At 38.3% G+C, this 13548-nt stretch overlaps 1 protein-coding gene across 2 annotated transcripts; it reads right to left on the reverse strand.

Moving 5' to 3' along the window:
• Positions 1 to 1847: 1847 nt before the first annotated feature.
• Positions 1848 to 13027, reverse strand: LOC306839142 (CMP-N-acetylneuraminate-beta-galactosamide-alpha-2,3-sialyltransferase 1-like). Of its 2 annotated transcripts, none has more exons than XM_079367662.1 (7): positions 12822 to 13027; positions 11658 to 11898; positions 11339 to 11538; positions 10992 to 11171; positions 2527 to 2572; positions 2307 to 2426; positions 1848 to 2159 (listed from the first exon to the last, which is right to left on the reverse strand). In XM_079367662.1, exons 2-7 carry the CDS (start codon positions 11880 to 11882, stop codon positions 1992 to 1994), a joined length of 939 nt encoding a protein of 312 aa, XP_079223788.1. In that variant the 5' UTR covers positions 11883 to 11898; positions 12822 to 13027; the 3' UTR covers positions 1848 to 1991. The 2 variants fall into 2 exon arrangements, with proteins under 2 accessions (XP_079223788.1, XP_079223789.1); XM_079367663.1 differs by having other exon boundaries at positions 11658 to 11903.
• Positions 13028 to 13548: the final 521 nt, after the last annotated feature.

Below are 13548 nucleotides of genomic sequence, written 5' to 3' on the forward strand. Positions count from 1 at the left end.
ATATCAGGTTTTATATATATGTTATAGTTTTCTTTATAAACATGCCTTGCCAACTTGCCTAGAAAAGAGCTCAAGTCCATTTTTTGTTCTCAAGATCAACCAAAAATAATGGTGATTATGATTTCATAATCAAACAGCCTTTATTTTATTCGGTTTTTCTTTCATTCGCTTTTGTTTTGGTCAAAAGAAAAAGGCTCCAATACAGAAAAAATAATAAATCAATTTATTGAGGTCGAGGCTCATCAACCATTACCTGTAATTTTTTCCTTCCACATGAAAAAAAAAAGAAAAAAAGAAATGTTGTTATATAGTCAAGGTATAAACAATATTTGACAAACAAGGTTTGAGTCTAGTCGAGGTGAAGGCTGACAGAATTTTAAAAAAGACACTTGAGAGTTGGTAGATTTTATGGATGATATAAACGTACACCTCTAAGTATATATCATATAAAGTGGCAGGAAAGGTATTCACACTTTGCAAAGGGAGAAATGCACCAGCCAGAACAGTCAATATCATGCACCCAAGATCTACCTTTTCACAGGTGGAAAAGAGGGTCTAAATGAAACATCTGTGCTGTGCTTTGGTCAACATATAACATAAATGAAACACCAGAGGTTTGTGACCCTGTATAAACCAGCTGTCTCAGAACGCAAAGTTTTTTGTGTGCGTCTCTTTGAATGCAATGAGCTCCCCCCAAGTTGCCCGGTTGACATTTTTATTGTTCACTAGCGACAATAAAAATGGCTGACTTTCACAGAAGGTTGTCTCTAGAGTGGGGTTGCTTTTTTCTTTTTTTTAACCACAATCCAACTTGTGACATCACAAGTTGAGAACATTTGAAAAAGAGCCCTTTTCTCTGTATTGTAAGACTTTTGCAGACCACAAACAAAGGACCTGTTGGGTTTATTTCACATATTGTGGGTTGGTACATGTCCAGTACAGTACGTGTGTCAACCGGTAAGGTCCTTTACCTGCTTTTTGTAAACATAACAATGAGCATGGTCTTGTTACCTGCTCTTTCGTTAATGTTAAAAGACAAACAGTAAGGTCCTTTACCTGCTTTTGTAAAGTGTCTCGAGATAACGCCTGTTATGAATTGACGCTATATAAATAAAGATTGATTGATTGATTGATTGATCATGCTGTAGAATGTAAATATTAATTGACAAAGTCTAAGTGATGTTAGCCAGCGGCAGGAGGCTAACCAGTGATGACAATTACTAAACAGTCTTATTTTGTCTTTTGTACCAGGCTTTAAACATGTTAATTTATGCTGTAGAAACATTTTTGCTTGTTGTGTGCATGTGACTCCTGCTGTTCCGAGAGACAGCCTCAAGCAGATACTCAACTATAAGCAGGATTTTGCACTCTTGCATTGGCTTCATTTTTTACACCGGAGGTTACCACTTGATGTCAAAGTGGTTATTATTCAGACAGAAAAAAAAAAATGTTGATACATTTGTCAACACATCACTTATAAAATCCTTACTGGGAAAAATGTAAAAAAATAAAATAAGTTAGTTAATCACCTAGTCAGACACCTTCTCTATGGCAGCTGTTTCGGGCGTGAATAATATTGATATTAATATATACATATGATAGTGTTGCTTGCTTTAGTAGAGACATCAGTATTCATTTCAGTCTGTCTCAACCAGCTATGTGAAGTAATATGTATATTTGAAAGTGAACTTTATCCTGACATTGACCTTTAATGAAAATGACAATACGTAAACAGTGAAGAGAAGAGAAAAAAAACAACAGGCACAGCAGCTTGACAGTTATCCTACATTTTCAAGGATGTTATTATTTTTTGTTGTTATAAAAAATACATGAATCAGTTTAAAGATCAGTCACAATCATGCGGCGCCATTTCCATTTTGTCCTCATTGCGTAATTCTTCAGTTATGTGTATAATGGGAGTGAGCTAGAATAAAGCAGTGGCTGGGGTTCCAAGGCCTACCAGGATTGTCCTTTAAATGAGGAGCCGAAGCTCACCATCCTGTATAAAACTGGATTTTATGTTGCTGACTTAGTTTCAGGATTATTTCATACTCTTGATTTCCAGGATGTACTCCAGTTCTTAACTTTTTGTTTTTGAGTGTTTCCCAGTAATGACTCCAGTTTCCATCTTTGTCGACTCCATAACCAAACACACGGACCTAAGAAATCAAGGAAAAAAAACACACATAAAATCATTTATTTTCCCATCACTGATCTATTTTAATCTTCCACTTAGTAATCATTAACATGTTACTGGATCTCTGAAGATCTACACAAGCAAACTCTGACATAAAATATGAACTAACCTCATCACAAATATGGATGGCAAGGATCAGAGCCATAAATCCAGTGGAAGGATACTTGCCCGTCCCATTCAGCCATTGTTGATGAACATACTTCATAAAGGCTGGATTGATCACCATCACCTGTTTTCAGTCATAAACAACCATCAAACTTGTAGTTATGATTATTAATAAGCATTACCTCAACAGCCCCTAAAGTTTATTGAAAGTTAAAAGTACTCACCAAATCCTTGTTAGCTTTGACTTTTGATTTCACAGGCATATATGAGCTGTAAAAAAATGAATAAAATAACTCAGTTTCAAAAAATGATTTTATATAGACATTCAGTGAAATGTTATACAAGGCCTTCCAAATGAAAAAGTCTCCAGAGATTGGTCTTTCAAATAAAAAAGGAACTCTCAGTAAGAAGTTTCACTTTGTCAAATTTAAACTTCAAAGATTTGACAAAGAAATATAACTAATAGCCATCAGGTATGTAAATGGCCTTCAAACATAATGCATAAGCACCTCCTCTGTTGTTCCATCTCCTGGTTTCAACTCTGCAGGGAGGCGTGTCGTCAACACACATTATTGGCTTTTCCTTACATTTCCACAGGGTGGAGCTATTACAGCCAGATTGGCTGTACTCTCTTCTTTTTCTTTTCTGACAAATGGCATGCCCCAATCTTTTACTAGTGTTTATCAGCACTGTTTACTGGGCCCACAAGCACGCATGTTTGAATTGTTTTCCTGCTCAAACACACCCTGACCAAACAAAAGGATTCTCATAAAGCTTTGCAGAAGCCTGACAACATGTCATTTTAAAGCAGGCATGTTACAGGTGAGAAACATTGACACATGTAGTTTGTCTGAAAGACCAGTGACCAGAAACACTATACTAATTATTCTAACAAAATCATTAAATATTTCCAAAATATTTTGCGACAACAAAACAATCAAACATTTGATACTGCAGAATCAACACTTAGGGTCTGATTTACTGAGAGTAAGACTTTACTAAACAGTACTAAATTGCGTGTTCACTTCAAGAAATTGCACGTTTGGTTTGTGGGCGTTTTCTGGGTGATTTACTGAGAATATTTGCGTGAATGACGTCAGGTGCAAAGCTTGTGGAGGCGGTAGTATTTCCTTCAGGCTTTTGCATGTTCTACTGGTTTACATCACGGAGAGTTTGGACGGAGAGCAGGATGACTGCAAGCGCAAAATAGGTATTAGTGGGAGAGACAAATGAATGTCCAGTACTGTCGAGTGATAGCAGATAAAACTGAATATAACAAAATTAACATTTGGCTTATCAGAAAACCACAGCATTAAAAAAAAGGGCCTCCCTTTTCTTCCCTTCATATTATAAATGAATTGCCATACGAGCTGTAGAACAGACGCACCACTCAGACAATTGCATCTGATCGGACACACGGCTGCCTTTGCAAAAGGAGCACACCGGAGAAACGTGCAACACGAGAAAAAGGAAATGCCCCGTTGAAAATGTAATGTTGGCAAAAAGAGGGAACTAGGAAGACATACATGTCAATGTTGCAATTTTTTAGAGTGCAGAGGCTGTGAATATTCAGCTATATTAATTTAATCCTGGTGTTTCTTTTTATTAACAATTATTGAAGAAAAACCAACAATAAATGCATGTCATTGAAACACGTTAAGTGTGTGGGGGAACAAAAGCGATTTTTACGCTTCCTCTTATTGTGCGTATGTCTCCTCCTAACGGCAGCCTGTAGTGCGTAACACTGGGGCTCTTGGATTAGCACATTCCTTTAAAAGGTGTTAAATTCAGACACTGTCACAATCACCACAATATGTGCCTGGCTTGTTAAATCACATTGCGTGTACTAACTTAACTTCTTTACATTTTCTCCTCCCAGTATTTTGCACGCTGGGGCAGAAACGCCACATATTGCATATAATATATATCATTACGGCAAACATACTAAATGAACAATATGTGTTGTTTTACTCATATGAAAGACGCAATCCTCACTGCACGCTGTTAGTACATCGGGTAACACGTTTTTTGCTGGTGGTATCAAGTTTGCACACACGTTAAGAAACACAAACGTTACGTAAATCAGGCCCTGAAGAGTCTTACTAAAAACACCAGGGTTACACACTTCTGTATTTTCTGTTTCAGAACAACAGAGTTGTTGACTGAAATGAACATGTGATAGCCCTTCCACCAACCTGCGTCAACTAAAAATGCCGCTTGTGCCACTTTAAGAGACTGTCAGGTTAGCTACACAAATACTGATCTTATTAGACAGAAAATAAAAAAATAAGTCAAGTCAAATTCCGAAATCAATCAGACATATAACCTTGCACCGTGCACATGCACGAGCACGAGCACAAGCAGGTACTCAAAGTGTGCTCTGGCTGTATCTGACTAACATGAATCAAGATAAGACACAAAGTCAGTAAAGTATCCATCACGTCCTCTGTGCTGCTCTCCGATGTGCGCACCTAGTCTACTCAATAAGTACTTTTTTACTTCTCCCCATCAGCCTATCTTGTAAGCACACTTATGGACAAGAGGTAGCCGTGCTCAAGTCCGGAGTGGTGCAGGCCAGCTGGGCCTTTGCTTATGTGAATGCACCCTAAGAACTCAGACATCAATAAAAAATAAAGACGTTGGAGCTCTCCGTCTTATTCTACTGTAGATCAGTTATTTCTGATTAATCTATGGGTTGTGGATACAATTAAAGATGGTAATGGTAATAGACTTGAGCTTGTATAGCACTTTTCTAGTCTTCTGACTTCTCAAAGCAGTTTTACACCGCATGTCAATCCTACCCATTCAAACAATGGTTATGTATCAGAATTAACCAATCCCATTCATACACATTCACACAACCCTGACGCAGCAGAGGAAACAATTCAAAGTTAAGTTTCTTGCCCGAGGACATGTTGCTCGCAGGAGCTGGGGATCGAACTCTCGATCTTCCAGTTAAGAGACGACGACTCTACCAACTGAACACTGACTTTTTCAGCCCCCTCCCAAGTCAGTTTAGTGTATGTAAACTATGTGCTACTGGGTGAGCTGGCTAGGCGGGAATATATTGTTGAGTAGGGGCTTCTGGTCTGTCAGCTTTGAACTTGCTGGACAAGGGTATGCTGCTGAGTTTGACTCATTCTGCAACACAATGGGTTTGTACTGGGACAACTTGCTGGTTAAGATCACTGATCTAGTGTCTTTGTAACACCAGATGCTTACATTTTATGTTCACTCTTATAATGGTTGCACACTATCATCTGCTTTATGTTCTGCAGATCAGTTTTTCAAAGTGTTTAGGGGAGGGGTGTAAGTCCATAGTGTGAAAATTGGAAGGGGGAGCTGTTCGCTTTTTATGTAAACTAAGAAATAAAAATGAATGTATGCAAAGTTATGGAATCATTTTCTATCCTTGCACTTTTAAGGAATTTTGTTTGCATTATCTTGATCTCTTATATGTCCAAAGTTCAATTTATATCAATATTTCTTACACCGGTGATGAAGGTCCAGCAATAAAAGATCTGTGATAGTGTAAATACTGCTGGATCCATTTTTGGGTGAACATGCATGACCAATCTAATCTTATAGTTTACTTTTATGAAATCAGGGTGTTTGTTCTTTAGTAAATAGGCTGGTTTGAAGTAAAGCTTGGATCATAAATTAAAAGTATACCAATTTGTGAGGGACCACCATCAGCATCAAGTTAAATTGTATTTCTGAACGTGACACAAAACTCCTGAAAATGTCCCAACATTTCCAAGAGCTCCCGGATAAGCTGCATGTGTGAAGGCAAACAGCCTGAGGTTTCACACTAGCCCCAGTGGTATACCTGTGGTATTTTATGTTAAATTTAAATTTAATTTCAATATTTAAAAAAAAAATGTCCCGCTGTGCCCTGCTTCTACAACACTGAAACGTAATGTAAATTCTCAGACTGGGACACCAATATTACGCTATCGCAGAACCAGTCTGAGTGTACAAAGATGTGATCACAGCTGAGCTTAGTTCAAGAGTTTTTGCAAACAAGCAGCCACTGGTTTTAGATTTCATTGACTGAAGCTGCTTCATACTGCTCTGCATTATGTATGCTTTTGTGTGAAGATGTTTTTGTACAAACGTACACCTTATGGAGCTAGGACAACAAACTACAGCAAAACTCAGGTCAAGGGGGAGGTCTGCAGATGTGGGAACAGAAACCAGCACATCCAGGCCATGAGTACATTGACAAAAGAGAAGTCCATCGGAGTGAAATCTGAGAGATGAAAAACAGGTTTGTCCATCGTGCGTTAGAGTTGTAAAGAGTCATCTATCATCAGCTCCAGGAGACCATCCCCCATTCACTCCTGGACCAGAGACCGGTGTTACACTACAGATCTAAAGGGTCAAAAGTCACATCCCTTGACTGCTACATTAAAAAATATCAATCCAGTATTAAATTGTGTCTTGTATACAGCTATGATGCCCTTGTGCTCGGACCAAATGCAAATACATGAAATTTATTATATATTGGGATAGGCCCCTTGAGGTGTATCACCTCGTTTTCAAGGGGGTCCCATACAGCACATTTACAAAGAAACAAGCACAAAACAAAAAACCTTTTTCTACCAACTTCCTTTGAAACAGGGAACTGTGAAGAGAGACTGATCAGAGCTTCTGGAAGAATGACTTGGTGTGTAAATGACAAAAAATTGTTTAAGACAGTAAGAATAATTAAAATTAATACACTTGAAAATAAATTGAAACCAGTGATATTGACGTCTTGCACTGAGAGGGAGCCAGTTGAGTGTGTCTAACATTGTACAGTGATGTGTAAAAAAAAAGGACAACCTAGTATGACTCTGCAGATTCTATTAAATAAAACATTACGGGCATGGAGATCAGTTTAAGATGCCTTTTGGTAAACAATGTCAGCATAGTCTATTATTGGTAGTATGAGTTGTGAAACAAGTTTCTTTTTAACATTTAAGGTGAAGCAGTGTTAGAGCGGTATAAAATGCCAACACTAAAATGTACTTTTTTAAATGATATGATCAATGTGTTTTTTTAAAAAGGTAAGAGCAGAGTCAATCCACACACCAAGGTTTTTTACATGATCGACCTTCAGAAGAGCTCCACCATCAGTAAAAGACAAAACCAAAGCATTGGATTTTGACTTAAGGTTCTTTTTCACACCTAAAAGCATTGAGTTAGTCTTTGTTTTATTCAGCAACGATTTGTTTTCAGACAACCAAATCTGTAGTGAGTTAAAGTCAGTTTGCAAGGCCTCCTGGAGTGGATTAGTGTCGTTGAGGCTTTGGATGTGTAAGAGTATCATCTGCATATAATTGCATAGAGCAGTCGGAAAGTATGAGTGGAAGATCATTAATGAAAATAGAAAATAAAAGTGGTCCTAAAGTTGAGCCCTGAGGCACACCTGTCTGTTGAGTAAGCACATCAGATTTACACCCTCTGAAAACCACACATTGTTTTCTGTTGTGAAGATACGTGTTAAACCATATATCTTAGCATGACGAGACAGACCAATTTTATGGAGTTTATCCAAAAGAAGACAATGATCCACCAGATCAAAGGCTGTAGTAGGATCAATAAATATTGCACCAGTAAGCTTCCCATGATCAGAGGCTGAAAAACGTCATTGGTGAATTCTAAAAGAGCAGTAGTTGTAGAATAATTAGATCTGAAGCCAAATTGATGTTGGGAAAGGATATTATTCTTGTTGAGGTAATGTTATTGATTAGAGATAATCTTGAAAAAATATTTTGGCAATGGAACAGATAATTGAGATTGGTCTCTAGTTATTCGGATCAAGTTTGTCACCACCCTTAAGAAGAGAAGTAATACAGGAAGTTTTCCAGATAGAAGGTATTTCATGAGTACACAGTGATAGATTAAACAGATCGGCCAGTGGGTAAATGACTACATGAGATGCAATTTTGATGAACTTAGTTTCTATTCCTTCAAGTCCAGAACTACTACAGGCCTTTAAATCTAGAATAGTATTTTCAACATCTAAAGGAGACATTGTTTGAAAGTCAAAGGACCTTTCCAAAGTTGAAATGGGTTTCGGACACAAGTGTGGAGCTACACTACTAGGAAAGGAGTGAGAACAGACGGAGGCGAAGTGCTGATTAAAAGCGCATGCAATAAGTTCGGGATCATTCAAAATTGTACCAGCAGCTCTTAGTTGAGTGGTATTGCAATTGTCGGATGTATGGAGAATGTTTTTTTTATTTTGTTTCAGAATTGTTTAGGATTTCTGAAATTATTAGCAAGACATTCCTTGTAATAATTCAATTTAGCGTTCCTCACTTGAGTCTTGCTAACATTCCTTAATTTCCTATACAATTCCCAATCAACGTTATCCCTTGTCTTGCGAAATTTTGACCATGCTTTATCCTTCTGCCTAAAAAGGGATATAATTTCAGAGTTGATCCAAGGTAAGTGTCTGCCTTTCACTTTTGTTAGTTTCCACAGAGCATGTTTGTCGATTACGTTGGTGAATTCAGAACAAAATCCCAGGCATTTTGAACTTCGGGTATCAGTTGGAATCTTTCCCAGTTAATAGCAACTAAGTCATGAATAAACATGTCTGGGTCCATTTTCCTATACTGTCTTACGTTAACACATTTTGGTGGGGCTTTAGGTATTTTGATCTTCCACACACAATACACTATAGAGTGGTCACTATGCAATCCGACAGAACGCCAGCATTAAGAATTCTATCTAGATGTGAGACTAAAATCCAATCGAGTAGAGACTGAGAAGTAGGAGTGATTCTTGTTGACTCATTAATTAATTGTGTCAGGTTTAGATTAGAGAAAACTGTTGTATCTTTACTAGAAGACCTGTCTGACCAATCTCTGTTAAAGTCTCCTAAAATAACAATCTCATCGCTACATTCAATCGAGTTGATGGTTGCACTCAATGAGCTAGATGAATCAGCAGGTGCTGTTGGGGGCCTGTATACATTTCCGATGGTTATATATTTATTCTTATGGAGAGTTATTTTAACAAAAAGGCACTCAAAGTGTTTTGGATCCTCATGAGGTATAAATAATTCAGAGGCCAGATTTGACATAAATATGTGGCCACACCTCCACCTCTGGTACATCTATCAGCTCGATATAACATGTAGTTTGATAGCTTAATTTCCCTGTCAGTAATTCTGTTACTCAACCAAGTTTCAGATAGTGTGATAATAGCTGGTTTGTGAAGGGCAACCCATTTTTTTGGTAGGAAGCTCCTGATACGCATATATATTATTTTCAATCCTTTATTATTGTCCATTCTGCGATTGAGAGATAGTAAGCACTGACATAATGAAATCAAAATTGGGCAAAGGAGATATAAGAAAATTGTAGAAATCGAACACATTTAGGACAAATACATAAAAACATATAGACCACACCACAAACACAGAAACATTTAACTGCTGCCACACACAAGGCTCAAAACAAAGGACGGCCAGGGCATCTTAACAGACTCACAAAACAGGTCTCAAAAGGAGATAACAGTAGAGCACAATCTGGCTCAGTCTGCGAATGAAGGAAAGAAAAGAAAGACAAGAAGAGAGAGCTGACCAGCGAACCAGCCGCGCCCTTGCTGCGTTAATTGAAGAGATAAAGATGAAAGAGGAAAAAAAAAAAGGGTAAAAAAAGGGCAACACAAGAAGCTCGCCGGTAAGGTTCTGCGGTTCAGAGTCAAATATAGATGCACATCATTTCCATAAAATATCAAAGGATAAGAAGAGAAAGGCAAGGAAGGAAGATGAATGACACCGTTCTATGACTCTGACACCAAATGTAACTACAGGTCTGCGATCCATTATTGGGTATGAACGACACAGCAGACTGGAGTCAGTGTAAACAGTAACAAACTGCATCATATACTTTGAACTGGCTCGGATATAAAAGTGCTGTAACCTTCCTGCCTTGCTACATACAGCCGGATGTTGTGGTGTCAGATAACATCTCTGTTCAACATCAGCTGCTGTCTCCCCTTTGTGCCTGTACAGGTATAACAATTATCACAGAAAAATATGTAATGTATTAACAGGATGTGATATGTCCAGTATTTAGCACATATCTCACACGTATGCATTAACGATGTTTTGTACATGCTTAAAATGAGGAGAAATAATAAAATAGCAATATTATAGCAGGGAGGAACGGCAGTTGAATTGTCATTGGCCTGATTACAGAGAGCCCTGATGACCTGTGTGCACATGTAAAAATGTCTGATTGTTGACAGTTAACCCACAACTTCCTCCTGGCATAAAGAAAACTGAAACCCCTACCCCCAAAACTACAATACCCAGTCAACGTCATCTAACAGCTTGGTGTCTGCTGCTCAACCCTTGAGGCTTTTTTGGAAGTCCCTAAAGTCTGCATGTATTTCACACTATTTCAACTCATCTACAAAACTCCTGAAAACTTTTTCAACTGATGAGGGTAAGATGTATTGTTAGACCAGTTTTCGTGCCAACCCTCAAGTAAAACATTCTGTGTGACGTCAGTTCATGCTGATGTGGAGATGCATCAGATACTATTCAAATCACAATGAGGGAGTCAGCGGGCTGGCATTATGACATTTTGTCTTCTACTGCTTCATATTTTTTGGTGACAGTCTTCCCATATGGAAGAAAGAAACAAAGGTCACGGCATACACTGTCCGTACAAATAGTACTTACGTGCCATGAAAGCCCGTAGTGAGGGCCTTTATGAGCCACTGAAGATCCAATATCTTAAAAGGAAACAGCACGAGATGAGTGGTGTCATCCAGGTTAATGGCACTCTCTGGGTACATGATACGATGAGTTGTTCTGTTCCCGACATCTTCTTCGTAGCCTTCAGTAAAACCGCCGTTCATTCTAAACAGAGGGGGAATGTTTCATGACACTGTGCAGAAAGCCATTAGGGGATTGCTTGAGTTGAGACTGAGTTTATAATATAAAGGAAGACACATTCATGTTTTTTCCCTTACAAGTGACACATTTTTTTATTTTTTTTTAATTCTTCACTGAGCAAGAGGTTTTACCTTATGATGATATCATGGTAGTTTATCAGAGATCCATAATGGGATCCCTTCAGATTGCCAGAATTTCCAACCACAGCACAAGTCCTACTGCTGCTGTAGGATCGGGGTTCCATAAGAGCAGGCATGGATGGAAACACCTTAAACAGTTCTTCCACTGTTTTATTGTAGGCACCATAGCTTCCCTTTTCTCCCTGTAAGCGCTGACACACACACCATCGAATACCATCAGACCAGTTTAGTTACATGAATATTTGCATGACAAAAATTAGATAATGATGATGAAGCATTTGAAATTTTACACACTAAAGTGACCACTTACCTTCCACCAGTTAAAAGCACTCTCTGGGAGTTTGTATGTTGCAGACAATAATGGTTGAACAGATTGGTTGAAGCAACGATTAAACCACAGTTCATCTTCTGATGGCTTCCAACAAGAACAGCTCTGATCCTCACAGGAGCACTGATGCAGCGTGTATCCTCTTAAGAACACACATATGCCAGTCATACACAGCAGGACAAAGAGCACCTTCACTTTTGAAGTCATCTTCTGTCAGTGGGACCTGAACTGTAATGTGAGAAGTTAAAGGAACAAATGAGTGAGTAAACAGGAGGTGTAGGTTTGGCTTCACTGTTGGTAGGTATGCAAAGTGTTTGTGTTTGTGTGTGTGTGTGTGCGTGCATGCGTGTGTGTGTGTGTGTGTGTGTGTGTGGGGTGGGGACATGAAACAATACAGTGGGTCTTATTGAGATTTGCTTTAAGTCATTGTTGCTATATACTTTATTTGTGGTTTGTGTATTAGTTTTGTTGTTCAATGAAAAAAAAAAAATCAAATAAAAGAAATAATACACATCTGGTCAATTTTGTCACATTTTCTCTCTCTCTGCCTAAGTGACTGTTTGTGATAGTTAAATGTTTATTGTTTTTCATCAATCAGGTTTATACGAAATCCTTAGGGAGAGTAGTAGGCTACAGTAGCCTTCTACAAAAGGGTCGACGCTGAACGGGACATTTAATCTTGAAGACTGCATTTGATCTGTTTAAATCTCAGGTTAATCAATTTAGTGTAAATACACTATAGTCTGGGGATTATATAGATAACATTTACGTTTTTTGTCTCACTCTCACATAGACGTATACCCGCTACACTTTAATTTCCGGAAACGCAATTCATTGTTAGCTGAAATATTAGTAAACTAGGGGCATGTACCCGAAGACTATCCCTTTCACCAATCGACAAAATGGGGGGGGGGGGGGGGAAGTCATTTTATCTGTTTTAAAGTGTCATTATCACAGTGAAGAGCTCGCTATGTCAATAAATCTTTATTTTAAGCAAATAAAGCTTTGGGTCGTAAGGCGTTGTAGCCTACACCACAGTAGGACATTTCCTACAAACAATTCAGAATACGTCTTTATTATTATTAAACATTTTTATAGTTGCTTCTTGTTGTCAAATAACATCAGTTAAAATATTGGCTCTCTTACCGGAAGTGCGTGAATTCGCTTTTAGTCCCTTGAACATCACTTGTATGGCTTTAAATTATTTCAAGCTGAAAGTTAACGGAAGAATGTGTGCGGGACATGATCCATCGATACACGTATGAATGCTGCTTGACATCTCAACAAGGAAGAACTCTTCTGAGAATTTGATACAGCCGTGACAGATAAGGGGTGGGGTTTGCTAACACAAAAAAAAAATACAGTGCCCTTAATGAAAAACGGCAGTGAAGCTTGCGAAAGGGACCGTCTACAAAGTGCGATACCGAAAAGTGATAGGATATCTCTCAGTGAAGTGACAACCAAAAACTCATTTTTACCACCATCATTTCATTTTGCTTACAACACTTAGTTTTAGGTTAGTCATTTTTAATCGTAAAAAAATCAACAGAAATTCCACTATTATACAGTGGTGCAATAATAATAAAAGAAACACCTGTTTCTGAGTGATGCACTCAGTTGGAGAAGATGTCCTGTCTGTAATTTTGTGGATAAAATACAGAAAATGCTGAGGATGGCATAACTATTGCCAGTCTCGCCAGGAACATGAGCTGGGTTTATTGTTTCATTTTCACTGGAATCTGAAAAAATGACCTTTTGTGACTGCGGTCCAGTGTGACTATCTGTCTATTACAACTCAATCACAGTCCACAGGGGTGTGGTTGGCAGCATAGCAGTGGGGCGTGTTATGCTGGGCTTACACCAAAGGATTTTC

Source organism: Symphodus melops (genome assembly GCF_947650265.1).
Source record: "Symphodus melops genome assembly, chromosome: 18".
NCBI lineage: Eukaryota > Metazoa > Chordata > Actinopteri > Labriformes > Labridae > Symphodus > Symphodus melops.